Here is a 25,913-nt window from a genome sequence, read left to right on the forward strand (position 1 = left end):
AAATTCTACTTACTCGTAGTTTTTCAAAATTCTGAAAAAGGTAATTTCTCAAAATTCTAGTCACTAGTAATTTCTCAAAATTCTCAACAAAGTAATTTCTCAAAATTCTCAAAAAGCTTTTTTCTCAAAATTCTAGTCACTAGTAGCTGCTCAAAATTCTTAAAAAAAGGTCATTTCTTGAAGTTCTAGTCACTAGTATACAGTCATATGCAAAATGTTGTTGTTGGTTTTCTAACTGAAAATAAATGAACACAAATTCTACTTAGAATGCACTTATTGTATTTTTCTGCTAAACTACTAAAAACGTTTATCCCGACTGAAAACTGTCTGGATGTCGTTTGGCGGCAGTGAGCGGTGAATACATTGGTTAAAGTTGAAATTAAAGCAGATATTTCCAGCTCCAATAGATGCAGAAGCACACACAGATTTGGGGGTGAGCATGTTTACACCGGGAGCAGTTAAACACAGCTTGTTGGACAAGCTGCTGGGTGATGTTCGTGAGTGTTTAAGATAAAAATAAATTCTGCCTAATCCGTGGATTAATGGTTTACCCTGGTGTGTTCAGTCATCATGTGTATGTCTTTATTATTGACTGTTTTTCACTCATTTCTTCTCCAAATAAACACCCCCTCTGTTCTATATCTGTTTTTTCTCTTCCACAGGATTACCTGACAGACCTCATAACCAATGACAGCATCAGCTACTTCCGCATGTCCAAAAAGATCTACCCTCACAGGCCAGTGCTAATGGTCATCAGTCATGCTGCCCCCCATGGGCCAGAGGACGCCGCGCCGCAGTACACCACCGCCTTCCCCAACGCATCCCAACACATGTGAGTTACTCATTCATGCCCACACATCACATACGCTGCCATTAAAACTTGGAATAGCTTGTCATGTTAGTTTTTGTCATTTTACGCACAGCAATAATTTGCATACAATGCAGATTGAACCCCTTATAAGGGCCTGTGTGTGGATCCTGGCTATGATCCCTCACCCTAATAACTACATAACTTCTATAGTTACTAGGTTTAATTTATAGAAGTTATAGAGAGAAGTCTTTAGATTAATGAATAATACGCCTATTTATTATTACACATCCTACCTAGTATTAGAAAGAAGGGTATGTATATATATATATATATATATATATATATATATATATATATATATATATATATATATATATATAGAACACCTTTTTAAAGGGGGTAGGGTCCAAAGGATTATAAATTATATATTTTTTCATTTATTATTTTATTTGTTATTCAAATTTATTATCTATTTTGATAATTTTGTGTTTTTGGGCTATTAAATAACAGTACATATATTCTCATTTTCAGTCATTTCTGCCAATTTATCTTCATTTTAAAGTAAAAACATTAGCGCTTTCCTTATATATTGCTACTAATTATTTTAAACCATTTATGTTTATCTGTAAGACGCTGTTAGAATCACTTATACAAGAAAATAAAGCATAATATTTCATGCACATCAGTTATTTTTAATTTCAAGTTCAAGTTTAGTTTCAAGTAATTGATCACTTCTTTTATGTTTTATTCTAAATCCTCAAAATTCTAGCCACTTGTAGTTACTCAAAATTTGCATAAAGTAATTCATCAGAATTCTAGTCATCTGTAGTTTCTCAAAATTCTCAAAAAAATTATTTCACAGAACTATAATCACTATTAGTTTCTCAAACCTTTGACAAAAGTAATGCCTCAAAATTCTAGCCACTAGTAGTTACTCACAATTCTCAAGAACGAATTCCTTAAAGATTCTCATCACTAGTAGTTTCTCAAAATTCCCCCCCAAAAAAACGTTCCTCATAATTCTTGTAACTAGTAGTTTCTCAAAGTTTGATCAGTTCAGCAATAAGCAGTAATCATGCCTTAAAACGTAGCTGAAGTGTCTTCTCTTTAGAGATTGCGTAACTTATTTTCAGTGAGGAAAACCACAAAACGGGGAGTTGACCAGGGTGCCCAAACTTCTGCATGCGACCGCATGTCATTTTACATTCTCTGTTCTGGAAATGGTGGGAAGGAGAACGCTATTTGTCATGCAGTTGTTTGAGTCGTGGTGTAGGGAAATATTTTCACTGGCATTTTGAGGCCTCTGTTATGAATGAACGCTTGTTCTGTGCTGTTGTGGAATTCTGCTGGGCTTTTTGAGGGCTGGTGCTGGAGGAGTGTGTAAACTGGCATGTATAAAGATGCTGTAGTGGACGTGAACAGCACACATACAGCTTTAATACATCGGAATGCGTGTAATGGCATCAAACAGCTGTGGGAGATGTTCGCTTTCTACTGCCCACTGTCCAGTGTGCATGATTTTTCACATGACAGCACTTACACAGGAGTGTTCACTCCTTCACCATGACATTCCTCTCTCTCTCTCTCTCTCTCTCTCTCTCTCTCTCTCTCGCACTCTCTGTTCCTGCTCTGCTTTAACAATGCAACAGATCTCCTGCTCCAGAAAACATACTTGTGTTCTCCTCTTGTGCACATTTGCTTTTTTATCCCGACTGTTGTCAAATGTCTCTTTTCTCTTTTTTCATACAAGCTGTGCTCACATTACAAGCCTCGTTGCTCAAATCCAATTATTTGCTCAAATCCGATCTCTCTGACACGGTTCACACTCGTTTAGGTAAGATGAACCGGCTCCTGAACTGACCCTCATGAGCTCCTCCTACTCAGTAACGTCACATGACTAAATCACCGCATCGTCAGCACAAACTAACGAGCAGAACGAGCTTCGCTGAGAAGATCATTAACTCTGATCAGCTCTCAGCTTCATTATTAGAGCCAGACGGAGGAGAAAAAGGTGAGATGAGCTGCTTTTCCACCGTTTACAGGCTTTGACGTCTTGTTCAGCGCTGCTGCCATGGTAACGCTGAATGATGGCGCAGTGGGAAAAAACACATGGATTCTGATCTGAGCATCACATTAAGGCCACATGGCCACGAATCGGATACGATCTAGGACCACATATGAAAGTGGCTCAGGTCGGATTTCAGAAGATCAGATTTGTGTCCACACAGCCCTGAAAACACCAGATCTGAGTCACGTTAGGGCAAAAAATCTGTTTTGTGGCACTATTACCTGGTAATGTGAACGCAGCCTTAACGTGCAGCATCATTCAGCGTTACCATGGCAACAGCGCCAAACAGACATTAAAGCCTGTAAACGGTGGAAAAGCAGCTCGTCTCGCCTTTTTCTCCTCCGTCTGGCTCTAATAATGAAGCTGAGAGCTGATCAGAGTTAATGATCTTCTCAGCGAAGCTCGTTCTGCTCGTTAGTTTGTGCTGATGATGCAGTGATTCAGTCACGTGACGTTACTGAGCAGGAGGAGCTCATGAGGGTCAGTTCAGGAGCCGGTTCATCACATTAATGACGGATTTGAGTCACTGACCTAAACGAGTCTGAACCGTCGAGTCAGAGAGATCGGATTTGGGCAAAATAGCAGATTTGAGCAGTGAGGCTTGTAATGTGAACATGGCCTAAAAGTGTTGTCAGACACAAATATACACAAACCAACACACACGTTCGGCTCTTGAGTTTGTTCCCTCAGCACGTGTCGCCGTTGTTACTCTAAACCCTCAGCTTTCGTCTTGCGGAAGTTCTGACTGACATTAACCAAGCTGCTGCCTCCGCCTCTGCCTCCATATGGCCTCCTCCTCAGTACTCTGTGTGCATTTTCCTTTGTTTTCTGCTCTTAAGCAGTTGCGTGGTGTGATTTTGCCAACAGGGAGGCCAGTGCTGTTATTCATCACTCTAACACAGCGGCCCAGTCTAATACTGGACCCTGCTGCCTCCTCCTCCTTCTTCACACTGACACTGATGCTTCAGCTTTTCCACAGTACCCCTGCTGCTTTTTCGCCTGTGGACATCCTCAGCCTAGCTAAAGAAATGAATGCACCTCATATAAGCGTAATTGTTTCCATAACTGTTATTTATGCAGGTTCCTCTGTTTTAATGATGCATACAATTTCAATAGTTTTCCCTCGTGGGGGCTTTCGTGAGTCGCAAGCAAGGTCAGTGAAGTGCATACGAAGGAAACTCAGGACAGACAGCTGGATGGCGCATATTAAGCCTCAAGCACATCAACCTAGAGATAAACCAGCCCGGTTAAGACAACGTCAGCGCTGCATTCAACAAACAACACTAAATATATCGCTGCTGTCGGAGCAAAGCCTCGTATCTCCATTTCTGTCAATTTTCAGTTTTTTACATAATCCGAAAATGCCTGTGGCCCTTTACAGTGTATGTAAATTCCATCATGAACGGATCAAAAGAAATGGCCCAAAATGACTTAGAAAAACATCTGGTTCCATTGACTTGCATTAAAAGTAAAGTATGTTTTTCCCATCTCCTGTAAAGCCACCTTATTGGAGATATGAGGGTTTTTTCCGACAACAGGGATATAAAATCCCTAAAAAATTAGGGTGTGGAGGTCTAGCATAGTGTCATGCCAATACAGACTGAACTTTAGCCACAGAGCTGAAAGATCATAGCAATCAGTATAAATAAATACAGCTGTTAAAAAATGACCTGACTGGTGAAATTAAAACAGTTATAAAACTCATTTGAGGATATTGACCAAACCTGTTTTGCTTCCTATATAAACACAAATTATGTCTGCTTTACATTTAATTTTTCAACATCAAGTTGATCATAGATTATAGATCATCTGTATTAGCAGGCTGTGTTACATTAGCTGTGCTTACTAATCCTGGCGCCTGCAGCTTTCAAAAATGTGCCTAGTCATGATAAACAGTGGTGGACAAAGTACACAAACCATGTACTGGAGTTAAAGTAGATACTCAAGGTAAAATATTCCTCCAGTAAAAGTCGAAGTCCCTCCCTTTAGACCTCCACTGGAGTAAAAGTACTAAAGTATTTCCCTTCAAATGTACTTAAGTATAAAGTAAAAGTACTAAAAGAGGAATTCTGGCTCTGATGTCCTGTTATCATTTTTATAACCAGACTGGCTTCATGAACTCATTTCAGGTGAAAGTCCTCCAGCGTCTCTCTTGGTAAACCAGTCTTTTAATAGAACGTCATTAATTAGTGACGCTGACGTCTATTAAAATGATCAGAAGCACAAAACACTGAAGGTAAACAGTTTCCATCAGGGAGAACCGAGTGGCTCTGAAATCACTTTTTACACACAAGCAAAGTTTCAGTTTCAGATTTATTTACAACTTAGTTCCAAGTTTAAGTTGAATAAAAACTGGCTTTAAACTCAGGATCACAGATGAGCTCCTTTACTATGTTGATCTGTAGGCGTCTGTTCATAAACATAAACCAGCCCAAACTCATTTACTATAAAATGAAATGGCCTGTAATGAGCTTTATTGTGTTTGTGTTTCAGTAAATTCTTCAACTTGAAGCCTCAGTCTGAACCCTGGAGGAGGCTTTAGTCCAGCACACTTCACTTTACTTAGAGCAGACAAATACAGCTTATGAGCTCTTATAATTTGTCGTGAATAGATCTTATAATGCATTATGTTAACAATTCATAGTGCATAATAAATATGGCTATAACGTGTAATGCATTTTTATAAATATGTATAGCCATGTTTATGATGCCTTATGTTATGAATGTGTTTATATGTGCTTACAAACATGACATTCATAGAAAGTTTTACCAGAATGTTATATTAATATATTATATATTAAATAAGTGCTGAAAAGTGTTATTTCGAGCAATGTCATTAGAGGGATCTTTACAAAACAGTTTTGTGTCAAATAAATGAAGAAAGTAATTGTATTAATTGAGTGTGAAAGGACCTTTTTGAAGACCTTACATTATTTAAAAGTTCTATACCAACTGAAGGCTTTTCCTGCAACTTTACATCCGAGCCAAGAGCCGTTTAGGAACATTATTTTTAAAAAGTGCATATATATTTAGGGGTGTATGTCTGATGATCATTTTTATTCATCATGATGAATTTAGATGTGCTTATTTTGATGCATATAGTTTCATGTGTTTAGTGTGCAAGGCTTCTTTGATTCAAGCAACATTTTTTTCATTTTTGCGTTGAATTATTGGTGCATAAATTCAACAGAATGCATAGCGACTTTTAAAACAGCAGCTCCTTCTGGAACAATTAATCCCACCTGGGATAAATTAGGACTCACGCTCTTTCAGATGGATTATACAGCAAACGGTAGGTGCATGAGGAGTGAGGTAGCGGACGCTCAGGGTCGTAACGGTCCAGGGTCATTGAGCCAGTGCGGAGAGACTGAGCTTCAGACATAACAAATAACAGACTCAAACCAACACAGAGCTTAAAACAGTACAAACACGACAAGCAACAATGAGCAGCAAAGACAAAGGGCAAACACAGGGCTTAAATACACAGGGATAACAAGGGACAGGTGAAGTCAATCAGGGGCGGAGTTACAAAACCAAAACAAACGCACATGGACAGGACTGGGAGGGGCCAATCGTGACAGCAAGACTCAAAATGTGTTTTCTGAGTTGCAATTTTTATTGATTTTTACGTGAGATTATTACAAAACCACATATCGCTGCTGTGAGAAGAAAATCTTGTATCTTCATTTTGCCATTTTTCAGTTTTTGACGTAATCTGAAAATGCCTACAAACAAATGCCCCAAAATGGCTTGGAAATAACTGGTTCCATTGACTTGCATTGAAAGTAAAGTAGGTTTTTTTCTTCTCCTGTAAAGGAATTTTTTTCGCCATATGAGGTTTTGTTCCGACAACAGCGATTTATTTGTATTATTGCAACAACATGAAACCTTTTGTCCTCCCCCTACTCACCCCAACTGTGTCGGTACTACATTCATGACCGGACTTGATCCAGTGCAATACGAGGCTCTGTATCATAAAAGTAAATAAATAAACAAACTCCAGTAAACGCTTCAGCATACAGATAACCATAGATACACAAGACTTAAAAATGATTTAAAAGATTAAATACACTGGCATAAAAATGCAACCATAACAAAGCGGGTCGCGCCACAATACTCGTCTTTAGGAATGCTCTATAAATCTTAAGTATTTGTCCCATTTATGTCTGCGCACTTCTAAACACCCGAACAGTTTACATGATAATGTTTCATCTGCAGCTGCTTTTCACATCTCAGCAACCCATTCTTGAAATGGTGGAGGACCTGCTTCCTTCTACCTCCTTAGGATGATTTGCCTACCAGTCTGAATTGATGTCTTGAACTGGTTTGAATCAAAATCTTCAGATACTTAAATATTTGTCCTGCAGTAAGTGCTTACATGTACACTATATTTCCAAAAGTTTTCACTCACCCGTCCAAATCACTGAATCCAGGTGTTCCAGTAACTTCCATGGCCACAGGTGTATAAAGCCGAGCCCCTAGACCTGCAGACTGCTTCTACAGACATTAGTGAAAGAATGGGTCGCTCTCAGGAGCTCAGTGAATTCCAGCGTGGTACCGTGATCGGACGCCACCTGTGCAGCAAGTCCAGTCGTGAAATTTCCTCACTACTAAATATTCCACAGTCAACTGTCAGTGGGATTATAACAAAGTGGAAGTGATTGGGAACGACAGCAACTCAGCCACGAAGTGGTCGGCCACGTAAAATGACAGAGCGGGGTCAGCGGATGCTGAGGGACATAGTGCGCAGAGGTCATCGACTTTCTGCAGAGTCAATCACTACAGACCTCCAAACTTCATGTGGCCTTCAGATCAGCTCAAGAACAGAATCCGATGGATGAGTCTGGGTTTGGCGGTTGCCAGGAGACGGTACTTGTCTCACTGCATTGTGCCGAGTATAAAGTTTGGTGGAGGGGGGATTATGGTGTGGGGTTGTTTTTCAGGAGTTGGGCTCGGCCCCTTAGTTCCAGTGAAAGGAACTCTTAAAGCTTCAGCACCAAGAGATTTTGGACAATTTCCTGCTCCCAACTTTGTGGGAACAGTTTGGGGACGGCCCCTTCCTGTTCCAACATGACTGTGCACCAGTGCACAATGCAGGTCCATGAAGACAAGACATTAGGATGAATTAGAGCGGAGACTGTGAGTCAGGCCTTCTCGTCCAACATCAGTGTCTGACCTCACAAATGTGCTTCTGGAAGAACGGTCAAAAATTCCCATAAACACCTCCTATCCCTTGTGGAAAGCCTTCCCAGAAGAGCTGAAGCTGTTATAGCTGCAAAGGGTGGGCCGACATCATATTAAACCCTATGGATTAAGAATGGGATGTCACTCAAGTTCATATACGTGTGAAGCCAGACGACCAAATACTTTTGGCAATATAGTGTATGTGCTGCTTGTCAAGAACGAGACTGGCCAAGTTTTCTGCACTACCCCTATGAGTGTCTTTCTCTCTTTATGACACAGAAATATGGACAGTTATGAAGTCGTGGACATGGCACACTACACAAGCTCCGCAGACTGAAAAACAGTGAGAAACGTTTGTTGGAAAGCAGTCAAATCAGAAAAAACGGAATGTGGAAAACGCATTAATTTTCACTTTTGGAAAAGTGAGAATCCCGAAGCACATGATGTTTTTGGACATTTTATTCTGTTTGATGGTGAAGTGCTTTAAACCCAGCTTCAAAAGGACAGCTCCCTGCGTGTGTGTGTGTGCGCGTGTGTGTGTGTCTGTGTTTGTGTGTGTGTGCGTGCGTGTGTGTGTGTGTGTGTGTCTCTAAGTGTGGGTGTGGGTGTGTGTGGGGGTGTGTGGGTGTGTGTGGGTGTCTGTGGGGGTGTGTGTGTGTGTCTCTAGGTATGTGTGGGTGTGTGTGGGGGTGTGGATGTCTGTGGGTGTGTGTGTGGGTGTGGGGGAGTGTGTGTGGGTGTGTGTCTCTAGCTGTGGGTGTCTGTGGGTGTGTGTGTGTGTGTCTCTCTAGGTGTGTGTGTGTGTGTACTTCTACACTAATCTGAGTTTTGTTTGATTTTTTGCTGTCATGTCACTGATGGGCTGCAGTTTAGAGCAGTCATGCAGGAATTCGAGTGCTGGAGTTTTATCACAGCAAGAGAGAGAAAATGCACAATCAAACAATTAGAGAAACACTGGTGGTGAGTTTTAACAGGACAGCTTATTTTACTTACCACTACAAACCACCGGTGTCTGAGTGTAGGGAAACGTTAAAGTGGCTGAGAAGGCAGAGATCGTGGGGCCGATTCTTGCGTGGCTTTTTCACTAGCCAGGTCAACCGTTCTTGCCAGTGAAAACATATTTTCATTGAAAATATATTTCTTTAACAGTGTTTTCACACTTGGGCCGTTACAGTGCCGTCTTACGTTTTTTATACACACAGAAACCAAAAGGAACGACAGATTTCTCAAAATGTAGGAGGAAAAAGTCGCATATTAGACTCTGAAATGTAGTGGAGTGAAAGGAAAAAGTCCAGAATGGAGAAACTTCAGTACAGATACACCAAAAATACTCAGTTGCTCAGTTACTGTCCACCACTGAACAGCCAATAAAAGGTTACTGAAGTACGAAGCTCTGTGCCTCTGTTCACTTAGTATTACAACACAAGCAAACGGTCTACAGATACCAAAACAAATATGACACAGCATTGAGAAACCACGTATTTAGCGGAGAAGAGGAGCTTCAAAATGAGAAATGGCGGCTTTTTAAGGGTTAAACTCATTTCAGATCTTTCCTTGCATGTTCTGTGTTCTTTCCCATTCACGGAGGAATGGCCCAGCCTGTAGCAGCAGCCGGCCCACCGTGAAAAGCCGTACCCCTAAAGTACTTCCTCGGCCAGTGGAGAATCCATTCCAGTATTTTCCTCTAATGCTCCATGAAGAATCCTCCAAACCCCCACCGCTCTCCTTAAGTCTGCTTCTTTACCCGCTCTAATGACCTCCTGCCAGCGTAACATTCCCCTCAGAGCCCCTTATCCCACCATTGCTGCTTTGGCTTTAACCCTTAGAAGTCTAGCGTTATTGTTATTGTTCTTTATGACACTGATTGAATGTAATTATGTGCGTTCGTAGTTAATTACTGCAACAGTTTACAGCTGTGATTGGATGTTTCTTCTTCCCCCCAAAACAAGACTAGATGCACGATAATTAGCTAATTCTAATAATAATAATAATAATATATCTCCTCCTCTGTTTATGACTGTGGCCCATTTATCGACATGGAATGGATTGATAGTTTGTAATTCTCCGATTTCCTTGTTTTAATGAGCTTTGCATTAGAAATAATGAAAAAAGTGTGAAAAGAGGTCTTCAAGGCGTGTACACAGTGGGGGTCCTGGGGGGGTTAAGTAGGAAGCTTGCTTTGCCCCCTACGCTGCAACAGTCATGTATTTGATTAACCCCTTGTAGCTCTCGGATTAGAGGAGCACCCAGCTGCTTGCCGGCTAGTGTCCACTCATTTTCTCAGCACCGTTCTTTAGCGGGTCTGATCCCTCGCTCTCTCTGCGGTGGGGGGTCTGCCTCTCTTCTTTTCACATCCTTCACTCTGGCTGAGGAGGAAGAAAAGGTTAGACCCTGAGATCAAGCCTTTCACCACAATCACATTTCCTTATTCGCTTTTAACAAGAAAGAGGAGCTTATAGGAGCTGGAGCAGCTGGAGAGAGAGAGAGAGAGAGAGAGAGAGAGAGAGAGAGAGAGAGTATGTGAGAGAGAGATATAGACAGAGATATAGTAAGAGAGGGAGCAAGAGAGAAAGAGTGAGGGAGAATTTCATTTCGTCAAGTCTGAGCTTAAAATGAGCGCACACGAAATTCACCGACACTTTTTTGTGCATCAGTTTCATCTTTGGTGTGTCTTTATCAGGGGTGTCGAACTCAACCACTAAAAGGGTCCATTTATAAAATCTCAATAAATCCAGGGGCCGGCTGTTTTTCTGTGCTGTCCGAAGAAAACCTCGTATCTCCAAATGGTAACTTTTCAGGAGAAGGAAAAAACCTACTTTACTTTTAATGTAAGTCAATGGAACCAGACGTCTTTCCAAGTCATTTTGAGATGTTTCCTTTGGTCCATTCATCAGGACATTTACACAATATATATATATATATATATATATATATATATATATATATATATATATTATATACAATCATTATTAATTAATATTCTATAAATTTCGTTTATTCAAATATTAACACTTTTCTCAGCAAATAAACACAAACTACACAAATAAATAGATTTTGAAAATGTGTCTTGGGTGCCTAAGACTTTCACATAGTACTGTACATGTGTCACGATTGGCCCTTCCTAGTCCTGTCCATGTGCTTTTGTTTTGGTTTTGGTCTGGTCCATGTGCTTTTGTTTTGCTTCCATCCCGGTCCTGCCCCCTTGTTTCCAGACCCTGCCCCAGATTGTTTTCAGCTGCTACCCTCTTGTTAACCACCTGTGTCTCGTTATGTGTCCCAGTATTTAAGCCTTGCGTTCTCCCTAGTCTCTCGCTGGTCTTTGTTAGAATTGTTTGTATTGTTTGGGTTGTGCTGTTTGGTCTTTGTAGTATTGTAGTATTGTTTGTATTGTATTCTGGCCTCCGTGATGTTTCCTGTTCTCTCTTGTTGTGTTTATCCTGTGCTCCTTTTGTCATGTCTGTGCCCCGATCTCTCCATGTTGGCTCGTTGACCCTGGACTGTCTAATCCCTGATATTGGATTTGCCCCTAATAAATTTCGCTTCTCTCAGCTCATGCGTCCGCCTCATCATCGCTCCACGCGTTACAGTATCAGGCAGAGTCCGTTGGTTCCAGTGAAAGTGATGTTTTCTGCATATGTGGCGGTGCTTTACTTTTAATGTAAGTCAATGGAGCCAGGCAGTTTTCCAAGTCACATTGGGCCGTTTCTTTTAGTCCATCCTTCATGAAATTTACACACAATTTTTAAGTCCAAAAACTGCAAATGGGCAAAAATGGAGATATGAGATTTTGTTCCAACAGCAGCATTTTATTTTACTTTTTCTTGTTATTTTGACATTGTTTTTTTTTCCAAAATATGTAAAAACTAGGTGGAATGAGAACGTTAGCTTGTTAGCTACAGAGACATTCGCATGCTATTAGTAATTTATAATGCTTGTTATGAAGAAAAGGACCGTAATACATTAAAACAACATTAAACAACGATAAAACAAAGGCCATGGTAAAAATTCTCATGTCTGTGGGTTTCTTGGGTCTCTTGAGCTCCATCTTGCCAGTTTTATTTTTTTTTCACCTATCACTCCATTCAGAGTCTCCGTTTGGGGGGTCATGTAGCCCCAACACTTCGTTCAACCCCTCTATCTCAATAAGAGTCAGGACACCCTGCCCCTAGACGTGAACACACAAACCAGAGGGCTAAGGGCTCAGTGGTAGGGTCGAGGGGTGAAATGGGAATGGGCCTTTGAGTGCGTGAGAGAGCCATGGAGAAATAAAGATAGAGGAAAAGAGCAAGAAAGACAGATAGAGGGAGTGAGTGGGAAAGTGATTGAAGGAGAGAAAAAGCGAGAAAGAGCACGATAGAGAGAGAGAGCGAGAGAGAGAGAGAGATAAAGTCAGCAAGACTGAGGGAGTGAGGAAAAATGAGAAGGAGCAAGAGCAGAAAGGATGACAGAGAGAGAGAGAGAGAGAGGGAGAGAGAGAGAGGTTTGAAAGGATTAAAGAGATTATTATATGTGGAGCAGTGGAGCAGATGAGGGAGGAGCGACGAGGTGATAAAGATGGAGATAAAAAGACCTTCCTTTGACCTTCCTTTGAGAGAGAGAGAGAGAGAGAGAGAGAGAGAGAGAGAGATTCAAAGATAAAGAGAGAGAGAGATTATTTTATCTCAGGCTTACAGAAATGGAAAGAGAGATTAGAGATTCTGTGAGAGCACTATAATGTCTGATAGTCTGCCACCTCTGTATGTTTCAAGGTGATTTTTCATCGAACTGGACGAAACAAAGCCGGACAGCAAACACACACCGATGCTTACATTGATTTCTCTGTAGAGCGGCTCAGAGTTGATGGATGTAAACACTGTTTTAATTGCAGTTTGTGTGTTGGTGTAATACGCCTCTCAAACTTGTCATGAGAATACAGCCACAACATGTTCCCTCACGTTGCCCTACTGTTAGCGGTGAAACACTCACAGCTTTGGCTACAAAAAACGACAGCGGCGTTGCTGGTAAGGCAGGTTGGTGGTCACTGTTAACGCCAGCACTCAGAGATTGAAACACGATTGCTGCTCAAGATTGCTTCTTTCTACTTTATTGGCCCACAGATTGGATTCTAAGATCTGAGGTCCAGCGTGTGTGAAATTCCCGGGCAGTAGGAAGTCCTCAGTCCACTAGAGAAATGCCATGAGACATTCTGCTGTGAATGTGATGAAACTAGGCCCGGCAGTAGGGCGATGCAATTGGATATCGGCGATGACTGACAAGCTCAAGAACAGTAATTGGAGTGTTAGTACAAAGAACTGAGTGAGAACTAAAGAGCACAAATTTAATATAAACAGCTTGCTGAGTGATATTTACAGGGTCCTGCTGGTGACTGCTGTGTGGCCACAACTTATTAAGGCATGGGAATGACAAGTAAGGCATCAAAAACAAGATCATGCCTTACTAAGTCTTGGCCGTACATAAGGATCTCGTTCCCACTCCTTACAAAGCTGTGACCACGCATTAGGATCTTGTTCCCACTCCTTACAAAGCTGTGACCACGCATTAGGATCTCGTTCCCACTCCTTACAAAGCTGTGACCACGCATTAGGATCTCGTTCCCAATCCTTACAAAGCTGTGGCCACGCATTAGGATCTCGTTCCCACTCCTTACAAAGCTGTGACCACGCATTAGGATCTCGTTCCCACTCCTTACAAAGCTGTGACCACGCATTAGGATCTCGTTCCCACTCCTTACAAAGCTGTGGCCACACGCTCCATACATATTAAATGTTATACAACAGTTAGTTCCGGCCACGTGAGCTGATTGGTTGTGATACTTTCTATCGGTGCTGTTATTTCACCATAATGTCACAGGTTTTTCAGAAACGGACACTTTTAAGATCACATTTGACATACAGACGATTTGGTCCGACTCTGAAGATGAGACGACACTAAATTCCCAAACTGTCTTCACCACTGAGCAGCTTTTCAGTCGGCAGCTGTGACAGAAGAACAGCTCAACAACCTGGAATCAGCCAGAAATGAACCCAACACCATTCGCCAAACTAAACGGGCTGTAAGAAGCTTTACAGACCGGCTGGAACAAAACAACATTAATACTGATCTGGAAAAACTGACCAAACTGAGCTGAACCTGATATTGGGTCAGTGATTTAGTCAGAAGAAGATGAGACTACACCTTCGGCGAATGGTCTAACCGTTGGCCCTGTCATCATCAGGAGATCATGAGTTCGATACCTGATGATGCTACAGCCGTCTGTGGCCGGGAGTCCTAAAGAGCACAATTGGCCTCGCTCTCTCTGGGTGGGTAGGATGGACCCTCTTCCCCCATCACTCAGAGCGATACTAGTCAGCGCAGGCGTCTGTTAGTTAGTTGGTGCTTTGGACTGTCCAGTGGCTTTGTGTGAGCGGCTGTTTGATAAGATGTGGTGGCGCTTCACAGGTCTCGGGGCCAGCACTGGCGCTGTTGTGTGAATGGGGGAGCCAACTAGTGGGTGAGACTATATTGGGGAGAAAATTGGGGTAAGAACCCAGACTAGCAGAAGGTCACAACTTTCAAAATTAAATGACATAGTTTGCTACCAAAAATGTTGAGCTCCTTAATATTATATGCGATTAACATTAAATCAGTGCTAAAAACACATAAGCTAAATATAGCATAGAAAATAGGCCTCAGGTGCAATGGTACTGGGCGTGTTTTGGAGGGGCTGAAGCAAGATATAAATAGAAATTGTGTTTTTAGATGCTGTCCAGGCCTAGATGAAACGTTTTCAGTATGCCAAAAACTGCACTAGAGCAAATAAATCAGTGACCATCATCTCATAACAGAACGACAGTTCTGATACCTGCTCATCTACTCATACGCCCTGAAGATACACATGCAGCTCAGTTTGGTTTTCCTGATCCAAGGCTCTAGAGTGCCTCGTTGGTCCTTGAAAGGAAAACTGACCTTTCTTTTCCTTGTCAGCCCATGTTCCTGGTTATATACCGTGTAAAAGACAGAATTCCGTCAAAGCGTGATGACTTTTGCCTACCTGTGAAACGTCTTCTGACTTTTGGGGAAGATCATTTCTGATTCAGTTTCGGAATGACTTTTACATCTCTCTCTTTCTTCTCGTTGTTGTGTTCAGCACTCCCAGCTATAACTACGCTCCTAACCCGGATAAGCACTGGATCATGCGCTACACCGGCCCCATGAAGCCCATCCACATGGAGTTCACCAACATGCTGCAGAGGAAGCGTCTGCAGACGCTGCTGTCCGTTGACGACAGCGTGGAAAAGGTATCCATACACACTGTACCTGTTAAAAAAACATATGTACACCGAATTGAATGTGTGTTCTTCATAATCCTAAACACATTCTGATTATGTGGCTTATGGCATTTGCTCAAAAAAACTAGATTTCAGACGCTTGCTGACTTAAACTAGGGATAGGAATTGAAAACTTCATTGATTCCCAACAAAGCACTTTGAGTCTTTAAGATTTCATTTGTATTGGAATAAATTCATATTTATTTCTGTCAGCTTTGCATCTGATGACTATATAGGTCACTATATAATGTTAGGTCACTATATAATGAAATTCCTCCTGTTATTGACAGATATATAATATGTTGGTGGACACTGGCGAACTGGACAACACCTATATCATCTACACTTCTGACCACGGCTACCACATTGGTCAGTTTGGACTGGTCAAGGGCAAATCCATGCCTTATGAGTTTGACATACGAGTGCCCTTCTTCATACGAGGCCCCAACGTGGAGGGAGGAACCATGTAAGTGCATGTGGGCATGTGTCTCTCTTTCCATCCATCCAAGTAAATGTGCTTTTCAATTAGATGTCAGTAGGTCTTCTTGGATTGTTGGGGTAGGAGCATAGATTTCCATTCCTAGATGCTTCGTTGTCTGTTGTTCTCTCTCTGAGGCGATACGTCTGCACGTCCGCCATATTGGAGAGGTCGAGATCCACTTGTGAACAAATTCGCTTGTATTGAGAGACGAAGAGTCTCAGGATTAAATCAGCCACAGCTTCCTTACTACTCCACCCATTTACACCACATCTGTTTAGTTCTAATCCTCAGACTCAGATTAATCTGGGCTGCACGGACGGCTCTCGGCAGCTTTTACTACTTTAATAACTGATCGTGATCATTAGAAAGTATTCAGTCTGCACCTGATGGTAAAAACCGAGTTTAGCGGGAGAAACACAAACACACACATCAGCATATCCATCAGTGTGTGAATCACTTCTAATATTAATACACATAGAAATAAAATAAACCCCCCAAAACACAGAAAGAAGGACGGAGCTGAATTCGGCCTCCTATTCTCCAGCTTCTTGTTCCAGTTTTCCCTTTCTGGAGCCTGAAGCTGCTCCATTTAAGGTGGAACGGGAAAACTCGAACAAGAAGCTGGTAAATAAGACTCTGACTTCAGCTTCGTGTCAGAAGGCGCTGACGTTAATCTATTATGAATATCTACACGGATTAAGGAACGCTGGAACTTACCGAGCTGCACAGCTTTAACCATCACTGTAAATAAATAACTACTACATAAAGTTAAGACCCCCTGAATAGACTATTAAATAAAATAAGCTGAATATAAAACCAGACGAGGAACAATCACAGCAACAGGTTCTCTGTTCATCACCAACCACACAACCACATCTACACACACACACACCACACAGACAACACGCCTCACACTGACATGAGCGTGGATCACTGCGTTCCCTCCGTTATAGAATCCTATCCCACGTTTTAAGCATGCCGCTGTTTGAATTAATAACAGTAGATTATCTCAATAATTAATGTGGTCTAATAATGCGATTTATTGCATAGTATCATATGATAATATTGTTTCATATTTCATTCCTTTTGCTACTGGACTCTGAAGTCCTTTGATTCTCTAAACTTTCCTTCGCTTTATCTAACGTATATTAAATTTTCTCATATGGCTCTTGTTCAGTCCTTCTCTCTCTCTCTCTCTCTCTCTCTTTCTGGTCAGCATTTAATAGCATTACTGTTTAGTCTTGTGTTGCTCTGTGCTCCGGCTGCACTCAGCTCCGCCGAAAAGCTGATTAGCAGAGGCAAAGCTCTCTCATGTGAAACTCATGAGACCTGTGGGACAGAGAGAGAGAGACAGAACGACAGAAAACAAGAGAAAGAGCTTCTTTTGTTTGACTCTTTTTCAATCAGTTCTTAAAATACACAGAAAATTGGGTGATTTTCAGTGGGTGAATTAAGTCTTTATGAGATGGAACTGACCCCAAGCCTGAGCACCACAATGGAGGGACCGTGCAAGCTTGGGAAAAGGAAGAGCTCAGAGGAACAAGGACAGAGGTTTTTAAGGGTGTATGTGGACCAGTAGATGCGCAGCATTCATGTGTTGTTCAGTTGTCCTGCCCGAGAGTCCATCTCATACTCTAGACTCTGTTTCTGGACAAAGGCCAGGCTCAGCACAGAACAAGTCTCACAAGGCTATAATCAGGCCTGAAATGTTGAACTGCAGTTGATCCCTTTTCAGTCACCTTGTAGCTACAATAACCAGCTATTAGATCATCAGTGTCCGCCCACAGATGGGTCATTCAACAGAAACGTCCCCTTTTTTCTGTCTCTCCATAGGAGTCACTGGTGTTACTGATCGTCACTGGTGTAACGCATGAGAAAGGTAACACCAGAGACATTTTTAATGAAAAAATGTATTTTACTAAACGGCTATTTTACTAATGCATTTTAATTAAAAATGTCTTTGGTGTTACCTTTATTGTGTGGATGTTTCTGTAGAATGGCCCACATAGGCAGTATTATGTCACCTGGTTATCAGGGCTAATCCCACGATGAAGAATGTATTCATCATATTCAGTTATTCAAGGTAGGGAGAAAAATACAAAGCAGGGTGAACGGAGGTCAAAAAGCGCTGACAAATATTTGAGAAATGATTTTAGAGCCCAGCCCAGTATGAATAGTTGAGCTCCATTGGGTTTGAACTGCAGACTCTACAAGCTTCTGCCCAGCCTGGCCTGATTTTTTCTACAGGGGGCGCTGGAGAGTCAAGTCCAATCACAATTTTGTCTATTTAGACAGCTTTCTTTGTTCCATTGTCCCCAACATTGCGGTCTATTATCATCTCTCCTGCGATGCTTTTGTCTAACCACATTGTCCACCGTCCAAACCCCCTCTGTTTCCATAGCAACCCCCACATCGTGCTGAACATCGACCTCGCCCCCACCATTCTGGACATCGCCGGGCTGGATGTTCCTGCGGACATGGATGGCAAGTCCATCCTTAAACTGCTTGACACGGACAAACTGATGAACAGGTACGCCACCTGATAAACGCAGATGGGAAGTTCTTTCTTAAAGACAGGCTGCCGATCATCAGTGGACATAATTATTAATGGAACTTTTTCAAAACGTCCAGAGTGATCCTTTGTCAACAACACTGGCATTGATACCCTTCCTGACTGCCAAAAATGGGCTAATGTGTAGTGTACCTGTTCCTCTTGTAGGAAGCTGAACAGGGCTGTGGGCAAAGCCAACTACATCAACTAAATCATTCAGCAGCCCTGACTGTATGCATTTGCTGTTTTTCAGTTGTAATTGAACACAACCTAGAACCCTGAAAAAACTAGGTTTATTCTGGCACATATATATACATATATACATATATATATATATATATAAATTTATAAAATTTCATGATGAATGGACCAACAGAATTGGTCCAAAATTGTATTTAATTATTTAATTATTTATTTAATTGCTTCCATTAAAAGCTAAGAATGGTTTTCCTTGCCCTGTAAAGTTACATTTTTGGAAATCTAAGTTTTTTTTTTTTTCTGACAGTAGGATACACACACACACACACACACACACACACACACATATATATATATATATATATATATATATATATATATATATATATATATATACATACAGTACTGTGTGAAAGTCTTAGGCACCTCAGACACAGTTTCAAAATATTTTTATTTGTGTAGTTTGTGTTTATTTGCTGAGAAGTGTATATATTTGAATAAACAAAGTTTATAGAATATATATATATTATAAATAGTGATTTTCTGTATGTGAGTGTGTTTGTTTAACCATCTCCAAGCCTCTCCTCGAGGAAGCCCAGTATTATATGTAGTTAAAAAGCAGCTCCTGGTTTGACCAATCAGTGCTCAGTAAATTGAGCTCATGATGTCATTGATGATATTAACGAGTCTCTGTGGCGGCTGTGAAGGTGTCCAGGAAAAATATGGACCCGAGAAATTCTTGTTACTTTTTATTGTTTTTCTGTTTATTTGAATTATGAATATGAATTTATTCTAATGTATGTTGTGATAAACGTGTGATAAATGCTGAGGTCAACTGTTTAAAAAATTTGCCTAAAACTTTCACACAGTGCTGTATATATAATATGTGTCTTGCTATTGTTAGAAGAAAACCTTGAATCTCCAAAATGGTAATTTTACAGGAGAAGGATAGATTTCTTTTGAGTGATATATATATATATATATATATATATATATATATATATATATATATATATATATATATAGAGCACTAGGGTAAACAAAAAACAGAAAGCCTTTAATATTGAAAAAAGAGCGCCACATACACCATATATAGCTCCAGCTGACACAATACATTATATGAATTTTGTTTATCTGTGTGATGCTTATGACACTCAAATATTTATGGAAATGTTTTCAGACAGTTTTATGAGAACAACTGTTCCCTTTTCAAGACTTCTTTCATCAAAAAAAACATCAAATGCACATTACAATTGATATAAAGCATAATAATGATGAAAAAGCAATTCCATTGATTTGCATAATTACCACTATCCCCAGGTCTAGATGTGACTAGTGATCAAAGGAATGCCTTTTCTTATGTAAACCGGAGCCCTCAAATAGGCCTGAGTACAAAATAAAACGGTGACAATTAGAGAACAAACCCGCAACTATAGAGGAACCTGCACCAGAAGCCCACTTTAAAGCCCATTACAGAGGCAGTGGAGTGAGGAATGCGCAACTTTAGCTCACTCTCATTCTCCTCCTCCCCGTCCCCTCATCTCTCCATCCCTGCAGCAGAAATGAGAGGGAGAGAATGACGGAAGGTGGATCGATAGCTCATAACTCTAGCGAAGGTCAAAAGCCGCCGAGGATACTGTTTATTTCTCTTTCAGTCTTTCATTCCATCATTCTTCTTTTTCATCAGCGCCATCCAAGAGAAGAAGGGAAAAAAGAGCATGAATCGCTGTTTCAATCTCTGTTCATCTGAACCCTTTTGACCCTGAAACGTCGTTCTGCCCCCCCCCCCTTACTCCTTCGTTCTTTTTCAATCTCCGGCCGAACCTGTTGCGTTTTGTCATCATTTTGAGCGCAGAGTCAAGCGCTCCGGGTGAGGGGGCTCTCATTTGGGAGTGAGTGGAACAGGCACTTGGCGTGATCGGCGGGCGAGCGAGCTGATCGATTTTCTCGCCTCTCTCCTAATCTCAGGTTCCAGTTCAACAAGAAGGGGAAAGTGTGGAGGGACTCCTTCCTGGTGGAGAGAGGGTGAGTCAGCAAGAGCTGTGTGTGTATGTGTGTGTAAGTGGATGCTGAACTTTGGGGGGCTCTAAGCGACATTCTAGCCCATATCGTAGAAAGAAACGAGTTTGGCAGAGTATTGTTAAAGTTTCGATTTGTACTAGTCAAATCTTCGGTTCATATCTGCCATATAGTAAAATTAAGCTGTGAAAACAGGTATGGTTTTTGTGATGTCACAAAAAACTGCTCCTTCCCATTCAGGGTGATTCAGAAAGATTCATCCAATTTCAAAGTGCATATTTATACAACCGTGAGGCGCCGAGGAACCAATCACACTCCAACTGTAAGAGGGGGTCATAGAGTTTCTGACCGGCTCCTTCAGTCTGAGAGGAGCTGAGACCCCTGAGCAGAGCGTTCTGCGTTCTCCACGTCAATAAGAATGAATCCGTCAGAACTGTGCAGCCTGATTTTCATCAGCAGTGAAGCTCCAGCAGCTCAGAGCGTTCGGCGCTGGTTCCACAGCACTGGATGATCTCCAAAATCCCACTGAAAGAGCCGTGAGAGCAGCGACGCCCGACTCGCTCAGTCCAGTCTGGGATGAGTTTGACTGTGGTGTTGATGTCCGTACAGCTGGAGGAGGTTCAGACTGAGACCTTGTAGAATTACATAATAAACTTTATGCTCATTTAAACCGTTTACAGCTCACTGCACTGATCTGGAATGATTTACAGGTGAATTAAGTCAGTTTTATGAATCTTCTTGAATCACCCTGTATAATCTGCCTAATAAATGAACTATAATGAACTAACCTAACTTTGTGTAAATAGAGCTCAATATAGAAATATGTCCACATATGCAGTCGAGACTGACGCGGCTTTTTTCTGAATTTCTACAAACACCATTTCATTTTATAGTAAATGAGTTTGGGCTGGTTTATGTTTATGAACAGACGCCTACAGATCAACATAGTAAAGGAGCTCATCTGTGATCCTGAGTTTAAAGCCAGTTTTTATTCAACTTAAACTTGGAACTAAGTTGTAAATAAATCTGAAACTGAAACTTTGCTTGTGTGTAAAAAGTGATTTCAGAGCCACTCGGTTCTCCCTGATGGAAACTGTTTACCTTCAGTGTTTTGTGCTTCTGATCATTTTAATAGACGTCAGCGTCACTAATTAATGACGTTCTATTAAAAGACTGGTTTACCAAGAGAGACGCTGGAGGACTTTCACCTGAAATGAGTTCATGAAGCCAGTCTGGTTATAAAAATGATAACAGGACATCAGAGCCAGAATTACTCTTTTAGTACTTTTACTTTATACTTAAGTACATTTGAAGGGAAATACTTTAGTACTTTTACTCCAGTGGAGGTCTAAAGGGAGGAACTTCTACTTTTACTGAATATTTTACCTTGGGTATCTACTTTAACTCAAGTACATGGTTTGTGTACTTTGTCCACCACTGGTAAAGACCCAGAATACAAATATTGTTACATACCAGCTAACATGTCTAGGCATTGGAGTGACATCATAAGACTGGCAACCTCACCAAAGTAACCTCAATCGAACTACAAAGCTTTGTTAAATGTGGCAGCCTGTTATTGTGGAACAGTGATTAATAGTTAAGTAGTAAACTTCTAAGCATTTAATGTAATTTAAGTTCACAGTAGGGTTAATTTGCTTGTAGCATGTGTGAAATATTTATATATCTTTCCTTCATAACAGATCACCTGTATCATCAGATTAACAGCTGCCTTAATTCCTCCTTTAATTGTACCTCTTCTATTTTTGACGCTTCATTTGTTTGGTTTTTTTAACATCACAAAAAAGTAACTTTTTCCCAGTATTCAGAGGAGCCAGTGGCATGTTAGAGGAAAAATGCACACAGCCTAAAATACATTTTAATAACTTTTAGTTTATTAGTAGATTTAGTTTTATATGTTAATTTCCTGAAAAGTTGTAGTTTTAGGTTAGTTTTTATTTCATTTTATATTTAGCTTTTAGTACACTGTTAGAAATAAAGGTACCATGCAGGTACATGATTCGTTCATCAAGGTACAAACAACGTAAGTGCACCCTCAGAGGTGTAACAGTGGTTTTAAGGTCCAACTGTGTACTTTAAATAAGTTTTTCCTAGTGGAAGAGTAGATACTTGTACATTTTCATAACTAAATGTTTTAAAACAGAACAGTAGAATAAAAGCCTGGAGGCGAGGTGGGGTGTGTGATTATGGCTCAGTTATGTTCCCTGACTAAAGGCACTGGGATGTACCCCCGGGGGTTCCACCACAGTGACAGAAAGGGTACTGCCCCAGTGACAGTGCCGTACCTGTTTTTCTGAGAGTGCATTATGATGAATGCTGTGAAGGCAGGTATTCAATAAGGGTGGAATAAGAACAGTCAAACACAGTTCCACTTCTAAACGCTCACGAATGCAATGAAAAAGCCAAATCTGATGTTTTTCTCAGTAATTCTATTACGTCTTAGATTTGCAGTGGACAGTATATAATTGATTTACTAATTTTTAACTTTTTTTTTATTTTATTAATGCCAGTAATAGCTTTAGTGAAGTATAAGCCCTGTTCCTTGCATGAAGCCGACTACAGAATGACTCGTGACATCGGCGCTCTGTGGTCATTAATGGAGAGTTCTTTCTGTTCCTGCTTTTTGGTAGGAAACTACTTCACAAAGTGGTGCATGATGGGAAGGAAGTGGCTCAGGAGGAAAATTACCTTCCCAAGTACCAGCGAGTCAAAGACCTGTGCCAGCGTGCAGAATACCAAACACCCTGCGAGCAGATCGGACAGGTGTGCGCACACACGCATGCATACAGTGATATGATTAGAGTGAACAAGCAAAATTAGACGAGGGTGAATAATAGAAATATTCCTTATAAGCTACATTCACATTATAAGCCTTGCTGCTCAAATCCGATATTTTACTCAAATCCGATCTCTCTGACTCGACGGTTCAGACTCGTTTAGGTCAGTGACTCAAATCAGTCATTAATGTGATGAACCGGCCTGAACTGACCCTCATGAGCTCCTCCTGCTCAGTAACGTCACGTGACTGAATCACCGCATCATCAGCACAAACTAACGAGCAGAACGAGCTTCGCTGAGAAGATCATTAACTCTGATCAGCTCTCAGCTTCATTATTAGAGCCAGACGGAGGAGGAAAAGGCGAGATGAGCTGCTTTTCCACCGTTTACAGGCTTTAACTTCTGTTTGGCGCTGCTGCCATGGTAATGTTGACAGACGCGTAGTGGAGAAAAAGCACATGAATCCCGATCTGAGGGTCACGTTAAGGTCACATGGCCACGAATCGGACACGTATCCGATCTAGGACCACATATGAAAGTTGCTGGGATAGTGTAGTGGTTAACACCTCTGCCTTCTACACTGTAGACTGGGGTTCAATCCCCACCTGGGCAAACACCCTACACTATACCAATAAGAGTCCTTGGGCAAGACTCCTTGATCAAATTGATCAAAAATGATGAAATTGTAAGTCGCTCTGGATAAGAGCGTCAGCCAAATGCCATAAATGTAAATGGCTCAGGTCTGTTTTGAAAGGATCAGATTTGTGTCCACACAGCCCTGAAAACACCAGATCTGAGTCACGTTAGAGCAGAAAATCGGATTTGTGCCACTTCAACCTGGTAATGTGAACGTAGCCTCAGTTGCAGGCCTCCAGACATCTACCTGAAGCAAGTCTCAAGCCTGTAAATGATCACTAGTAGAAGCAGGTCTACCCCTAAAACAAGCTGTAGTACAATGTATGTTTTTCCTATTATCATTCAACCCAGCTTTACCAGCTTTCCCTCTATGTGGACTGCTTATACAAACACACACACACACACACACACACACACACACACACACACACACACACGCACAGGCTATATTTATAAACTGTAATAGGTGCATGTGTGAGTCTGTAGAGAGAAGGCACCGATAGGATGACCTACAGAGAGATCTCTTTCTTTTTTCCTTACTCCCACACACTCTCTCACACACACTCACACTCACACTCACACTCACACACACACACACACACACACACACACACACACTGATAGCTAATGAAGGCTCAGTGGTAGACAGCTCTAAGCTGTCAGATCAAACGCACCTGAGACTTCAGCTTTTTCTTTCTCTCTCTGTCAGCGAGTTGACCGCTCTCATCCTCCAGAGAGTTCCATCTCCCAAGCAATAAATCACATGTTCTTCCTCCTCCTCCCTCCTCCTCATCCTCTCCTCTTCTTATCTTTGCCATCCTCCGTCAGACTGGCCTTGTCTCCACCCGTCCGCCTCCTCTGATCAAACACATGCCTTCCTTTCTTATGCAGATTTCAGCTTACATAAATCCATTTTCCCTCTCTATCAGTTTCCTTTCTCTATCAGTCTTCCCCTTTTTATGAAAGATGCGTGTATTAATAAGAATGCACCAGGATGAACGCCCTGGGCCTGTAATCACCAATTCCATTTCCGTTTCTGCTGGCACTGCTAGCCGCCTTTCTTTCAGAATAAATATAGACAAACACATCAAATTCAGGCAGTTCTGGAGATTTTATTTTAAGCCAATACAAATGCTAATTTCATACTTATCTGTCGATGTGATATTGTTGTGCACCTCCATAAACTTTAAGGCAGCTCTAGCCATCAAACTCGAGTTTCTGAATTTGTTAGGTTTAGCTCAAAAGGTAACAGAGACACATGTAAAGTAGATAAGGCCTAAGGTTCTGTTCAGTGGCACATCAGCGTGCTTGAAAGCATTGTAGCCAGTACTTTCTCCTCCGTAAAGTGTTTTAAATTAGATTAAATTGAGGGCAAATCATGCAGTGCTTCATTCTTCTTTTAGAACGAAGTTATGTTGAGTGTTAATGCACTTCTTCATTCCTAATTTGAGATCAACAGTTACTTCGCTAATGCAGCTCTTCATTCTTAATTTGAGCTTAACAGTGTTGATTTGCCTTTGTTTTAGGGCTGTTTACTGTCAGTAATCTTAGTATGACCCTTCGCATCATTGGTAGTAGTGCAGACTGAAAGCCCACAGCAGGGGCATTAAATTAAAGTTCAGTAAGGTCCATTTAGAGAAAAGTTCCTCAAGCGAAGGTCCAGAACATCATAATGTCTAAGTTGCATCATGATTCAGCGCCATATACTGTTTGCTGAAGCAGCCGAGTAGGAATTTCAGCATCTAATTCAGTCGACAACAGAATATCAAATCTAGTAAAGTATAATTCAATAATATTTCAACAACATTTATGGTCAGTTTTCTCTTTTTAGATCACGCCATGTGGAATAATTTCCCTCTGAC

The 25,913-nt window shown here is 41.2% G+C and overlaps 1 protein-coding gene across 5 annotated transcripts in view; it reads left to right on the forward strand.

The window, feature by feature from the left end:
- The window catches only part of sulf2b (sulfatase 2b), a 279,026-nt gene that overhangs the window by 224,489 nt on the left and 28,624 nt on the right, over nucleotides 1–25,913 (forward strand). For all 5 annotated transcript variants that reach the window (XM_017700971.2, XM_017700972.2, XM_037541208.1 and 2 more), the window contains 6 exons: nucleotides 663–832; nucleotides 15,190–15,340; nucleotides 15,661–15,836; nucleotides 18,253–18,381; nucleotides 20,569–20,625; nucleotides 23,268–23,400. In XM_017700971.2, the coding sequence (XP_017556460.1) occupies nucleotides 663–832; nucleotides 15,190–15,340; nucleotides 15,661–15,836; nucleotides 18,253–18,381; nucleotides 20,569–20,625; nucleotides 23,268–23,400 (816 nt within the window). The remainder of the gene's footprint in view (nucleotides 1–662; nucleotides 833–15,189; nucleotides 15,341–15,660; nucleotides 15,837–18,252; nucleotides 18,382–20,568; nucleotides 20,626–23,267; nucleotides 23,401–25,913) is intronic.

This window comes from Pygocentrus nattereri, chromosome 9 (assembly GCF_015220715.1).
Source record: "Pygocentrus nattereri isolate fPygNat1 chromosome 9, fPygNat1.pri, whole genome shotgun sequence".
NCBI lineage: Eukaryota > Metazoa > Chordata > Actinopteri > Characiformes > Serrasalmidae > Pygocentrus > Pygocentrus nattereri.